At 43.1% G+C, this 6,000-nt stretch overlaps 1 protein-coding gene across 3 annotated transcripts in view; it reads left to right on the top strand.

Moving 5' to 3' along the window:
* The window catches only part of LOC135204855 (sushi, von Willebrand factor type A, EGF and pentraxin domain-containing protein 1-like), a 61,081-nt gene that overhangs the window by 19,824 nt on the left and 35,257 nt on the right, over positions 1-6,000 (top strand). For all 3 annotated transcript variants that reach the window (XM_064235068.1, XM_064235066.1, XM_064235067.1), the window contains exon 4: positions 5,630-5,711. In XM_064235068.1, coding sequence (XP_064091138.1) covers positions 5,630-5,711 — 82 coding nt within the window. The remainder of the gene's footprint in view (positions 1-5,629; positions 5,712-6,000) is intronic.

Below are 6,000 nucleotides of genomic sequence, written 5' to 3'. Positions count from 1 at the left end.
TAAAATTATATAGTCTAGAAAGGAGAAGAGAACGCTCATGATAATTCAGGCATGGAAACAGATAGAAGGAATTGCCGAAAACATCATGGGGCTAAAAATATCAGAAAGAGCCAAGAAAATGTAGATTAATAGTGCCCAAAACTATACCAGGAAAAATAAGGAAAGCACATAGGTACATTAATCCACTACGCACCAGCATCGACAATGCAGCGTCCATTCAATGCGTTGCCAGCGCATCTGAGGAATATATCAGGAGTGAGCGTAGATGCGTTTAAGAATAAGCTCGACAAATATCTAAGCTGCATCCCAGATCATCCAAGATTTAAAGATGCAAAATATACCGGAAGATGCACTAGCAACTCTCTGGTAGACATTAGAGGTGCCTCACACTGAGGGACCTGGGGCAACCCGAATAAGATGTAAGGTCTGTAAGGTCTCTCTCTCGTAAGCGTATTACTACGCATTGAATAAACAGCATTTTTTATTTATTTATTTTCATTAATGTCTTGAACATCGTAAACCTCCCTCCCCTACTCTCTCTCTCTCTATCTCTCTCAAAATCCTTGACTCTTGACACCGTGGGCCATTTTTTAAAAAAAGCCTTTTAAGAAAAATGGCAGTTTAAAAAAAATGACGTAAGTTTCGTGCGCTGTGCCACGTGCGCAAAGTCGAGGGTTCGTGATCTCTTTTTTTTTTTTCAAACCGTCGACTTTGTAGTCGAAAGTTCGTTATTTTATGCATTTATTTGATTTATGTATGTATTTATTTATTTATTTATTTATTTCCACGTCGTATTTGCGATACGATACTGCAAGAGTACTAATCGCGCCTCCTCTCTCTCTCTCTCTCTCTCTGTCTCTCTCTCTCTCTCTCTCTCTCTCTCTCTCTCTGTGCTCTTTAACGTGGGATGTGCTTTGTCCCAGTCTAGGTTTCAGTAGGACGTACCGCCTTTGTATGATGTCAAAGGTACGTTTACACGAGGTACACGTACCATACATTGCTATTGTTATCGTTACTGTAGATATCGTAGATATGACGGGTTCAGAAATGTATATATTAGGTCTAGTTGTCTCTTTTGCGTCAAGAATCCAACCACATCAGTCTAGTATGGCTATACCGTCTCATCATACGTCTATATCCAATTTCGTCTAATGAATAACGCGTCTCAATAACCTAATAACAATTTATAATGACGCGTAACAACGTCACGTCGTTTCGAAATGAGTTAAGAGGTGACTGAAAAGGTTGAAATCGTCGAGTGGCAAACGCCAAGTCAGGAGGAAGAAGTGTTGTTCACTTCTGTGGAAACGGGATTCGAGCAGTCAAGGCTGCCTGCCCGTATTCGGCTCAGGCGCGGAGATGGCTTCGTCTTGTCCCACTTAAACGCGTATTCCCGTCATTTGACGTGTTAATCTACTTAAATAAACGTCATTTGCGATAAGCTATATATAAGTAGATTCATACACATTAATGTTGATAAGTCGCTATGGGAATCATATTTCGAAGACGTAGCCTAAGCCAAGTCGGCAGTTTCGGACGCGCCGTTCACTCCAGGGCATCCCTACCGTTGGCTCGATCGCTGGCTTGGCGAGCCTTAGGTTAAAAGGGGGTGGTTGGGGGTGAAGGGGAGGGGGGTTGTCCTGGTTAGTATTTAGGGGGGGGGGTTGGGGTGGGGGGGGGTTAGAGGAATGATAGGATGTCGGGAACTGGTATGATTTGGGGTTAGATAAAGGCGAAACACGTTTTTTCGCTTTGGGGAAGGTGTTAGGACTAGGGTGTTTAAGATACGGAATCCTCGGCCTATGGTCGCTCTGGATCTCTTAGAGTAGGCCTAAGAGGTTTTATTTTTTTAGGGGGGGAAGGGTGCTCCCACCCCCCGTTGGAGGGTACGCTGGAGTTATTTGAAGGCCGGGTAGTACATTCCATATAGCCTAAAAAAAGTCGAGTTAAAACGAGTCTATGTTTGCTTGTAGAAGTTGAGTTCCGGACCCACTTCGAGCTCTATAAGGCTAGTGAGAGAGAGAGAGAGAGAGAGAGAGAGAGAGAGAGAGAGAGAGAGAGATTAAGGTGTGCCAAGGATCCAACCCCCCCGCCCCCCTCAAACAAAGTTAGCGAAGGATCCGTGAGGACAGAATCCTCAATGAGGTGCATCGGTCTAAAGGAACGGATATGAGAAGGTGGACCTTGGACACGGGTATGCAAGGGGTATGACTAACGGAAGGGGGCTAGGGGAGGGAGAGGGGGAAATTACTGTAACCAGTGGATCTGGGGTATTGCTATTGGGGTGGTACCACTGCGCAAGGGCATTGTGGTGGGTAGAACCTCACCCAATCCCCACTACGGTATTGGAGGGGAGTGTGGGTATAGCTGGAGACAGGTATTAGGTACAGTTAGGAATTACAAAACACATCGGTCTGATGCAGATAGTTGTCCTGTTACACACGCACAGACAGACATGATTATACAGTCATATACACACACACACACACACACACACACACACACACACACACACACATATATATATATATATATATATATATATATATATATATATATATATATATATATATATAATTTTAAAGCCATTTGCAACTAGCCGATTGGGACTAGTCACAGTACCGAGCGGTGACATCACACAAACTTGTAACGGGGTTCTGTGAAACTTAGCATTCCGGATGTTCTTTAGGTCTTGGTGAAAGGAAAATATATATTTGTGAACTTTCTTTTTATTATAAATGCGGTTTATTTACGATAACTAATCGTCCGGCTTCGACACAGCCACATTTGCATATCCAGAAGGACTTCGTACTTGCTTTCGCTACTAGACCTTACTGGCTAAATATTTCTCTCTCCCTCTCTCTGCCTCTCTGTCTGTAGTCTCACTAAACGAATAATTTTGGGAAAACAGACCGTTTTTGAATTAAAACATCGAAACTCCTGGATAATCTGATTCTTCCATTAATGTCGATTGTCCTCCAAGCGCTGCGAGACAGACACCTGTTAGCAAAATAGCCCACCATCACATCGGTCTATCCAATTCGAAATGCTCTCCGCCATCTTGAATCAACCCGGAATTTTTCGGGTTACGGTGTACTAGCAATGACGTCATTGGCCCAGGCGCTGTTTGTGCAAAAGGCAAATACGACTAGCTTTTACTAATAATCGCGAGCACCTTGGGCAGCGGCAGGTGTGGTTTGTTTGTGTGTTTGTGTGTGTGTAGACCACAATCCCCGTTACAGAATGAGGCGTCCCAAACCCCGCTTAAAGAGATCAGATTACTTCAAGGTTGAAAGGCGATGCTCGTTTTGTCTGTGTCTCGTTGCGTTTCTGTCTTATTTAAGTCATTAATCGTTGTATTATGTATGTAATTAATTACAGATAAGACGTTTGAATCGAGGACACGGTATTGAAAGTAGTTATATTGACAATCATCGATCTACGAGGAGGAAGTGTTGTCGAAACACAATTAGACTAAATCACACGTTTCATCGTTTCATTTTGATTGGAACTTCTTTGAACAAGGTTCTGTTTTTTCCTGTGGATGATTATGAGACCCTGAATAGAGAGAGAGAGAGAGAGAGAGAGGAGAGAGAGAGAGAGAGAGAGAGAGAGAGAATGTTATAACACTAGCCAGACTGCTACTGACATTAGACCTATCTAATGTATCTAAGTTATAAACGTATACGTAAGTTGTCTAAACACTGCCCAGTGTTTCTCTCTCTCTCTCTCTCTCTCTCTCTCTCTCTCTCTCTCTCTCTACAAGACTGTGGTGGGTGTGAAGACTAGGAAACTCTGGATAGACCAGCGTCAAGGCTAACAACTGTTTTAGAACAATGCTTGAACGACTTCATCTCTCTCTCTCTCTCTCTCTCTCTCTCTCTCTCTCTCTCTCTCTAAAAGGTCAGGAAGGCACAGGTATTTCACATGGCTCGGATCTGACCTTTCTGCTACATACCATGATTGAAAAAGGTCACAGATCATGATTATTTTTTGTGTGTGTCTGATCGAATCCGCTCATGGAATGTGTTTGTGTGTGTGCGTATGCTTACTGGTTCTGTGTGTGTGTATGTGTGTATGTGCGTGTGTGTATGTGTGTGTGTATGTGCGTGTGCTCTCCTCTCTCTCTAAGGTTGTGAGAGAGAGAGCCAGCAGAAAAGCCATTTTGCAACACTAGACCTATACGTTATATCAAAGTGGAACTCTTTATACATAAAGCTATCCAAAGACTGGGCAGTCATTCTCTCTCTCTCTCTCTCTCTGTTACATAATTTTATACAGCGCTTCGTGACAGACATCTGGTGTGTGCTGTTATATAGCGTTAATGACGAACGTAACGTAATTAACTTTTGATACAGCATTGCGGTAATAGCTCTTACTGTGCTGCTGTGCGTATATAAAAGCCTTTGGTGTAACAGACGGCCTGAGAGAGAGAGAGAGAGAGAGAGAGAGACTGAGAGAGAGAGAGAGAGAGAGAGAGATCCAGCTGGCTTCAGAACGGTGGCTAGCTAGCAGCAGGCCATGTGATAGCTTAGGACAGTAGTTGTTAGTACTCTATCACTCTCTCTTTTCTCTCTCTGTTATATAATATACAGCGCTTCGTGACATCTGGTGGTGCTGTTATATAGCGTTAATGACGAACGTAACGTAATTAACTTTTGATACAGCATTGCGGTAATTAGCTCTTACTGCGCTGTGTGTTATATATAAGCCTTGGTGTAACAGCTGGCCTGAGAGAGAGAGAGAGAGAGAGAGAGAGAGATCTCAGCTGGTTCAGAGCTGGCTAGCAGCAGCAGGCGTGTGATAGCTTATACAGTAGTTTTTAGTCTCTCTCTCTCTCTCGTCAGGTCAGCAGCGTTTTCGACACTGCTGGGATTCTAGGTCACACTCGTGAGGTCACTGACGTTTATTGCATAAGGCACTTGAATTTTCTTAAATGTAAATGATGTTAATAATAATATAGCAAGCGAATGTCTGCCTGTCTACCTGCCTTGCACAGAACCAGTACAGAAAGAGGCATGATTCAGTGGCTCTGAAGTCCTGCCCTCCTCCTCCTCCTCCTCCTCACACTGGAGCCTGTGCTAGAAACACCAGCTACTTTGCTGTAATAAGTGGCACTAAGAGCACCATCCTGAAGGAGAGATAGAATATTATAATCCAAAGATCCTCTGGGACTATGGCATCAGAACAGAGAGGGTTGCAGGTGCCTATAATAGACCAGACGTGACGCTGATTGACAAAAGCAAGAGGAAAGTATAACTTATCGACGTCACAATACCATGGGACACCAGAGTAGATGAGAGAGAGAGAGAGAGAGAGAGAGAGAGAGAGAGAGAGAGAGAGAGACTGATAAGTATGAAGACCTGATAATAGAAATAAAAAGGATATGGGATGTTATGGGATATGCCAGTGGGAATTGTATACACATAATCATAGGGACACTATAGGTACGATCCCAAGATTCCTGGAAAGGAACCTGGAAAAAAAAAAACTGGAAACTGGACGCCAGAAGAATGTGCCCAATAGTGACGGACTCCTGATAGGATATGACTGTGATAGACCAAACCCCACCCCACCGAAAAAATAATATATAATATTAATTATGATTTATTTTTTTATTTCTTTCCAGGCTGGGTCCTCCAAGGTCGAAATTGCTACAAATTCTTCAATATAAAGCATTCGTGGGTTAAGGCGGCTGCGTTATGTAAGAGGTAAGTGTATCTCTCTCTCTCTCTCTCTCTCTCTCTCTCTCTCTCTCTCTCTTCTCTCACTCTTCTTGCTAGATAACCTTTCGCAATGGGTTAATTAATTGCACTCGTTATACGGGGTAAGGCTCATTAACCTGTAGGAGATCGGAGGTCACGAGTGATTAGTCTCTCTCTCTCTCTCTCTCTCTCTCTCTCTCTCTCTGCTTTAAATGGCCTATATCGTGCCATTTAATCACGAATCAAAACATAGATTTTTAGTATATTTCCATTTGAATGGCTAATATCGAGAAAC

This window comes from Macrobrachium nipponense, chromosome 47, assembly GCF_015104395.2.
Source record: "Macrobrachium nipponense isolate FS-2020 chromosome 47, ASM1510439v2, whole genome shotgun sequence".
Classification (NCBI taxonomy): domain Eukaryota; kingdom Metazoa; phylum Arthropoda; class Malacostraca; order Decapoda; family Palaemonidae; genus Macrobrachium; species Macrobrachium nipponense.
This window is presented reverse-complemented; position numbering and strand designations above follow the sequence as displayed.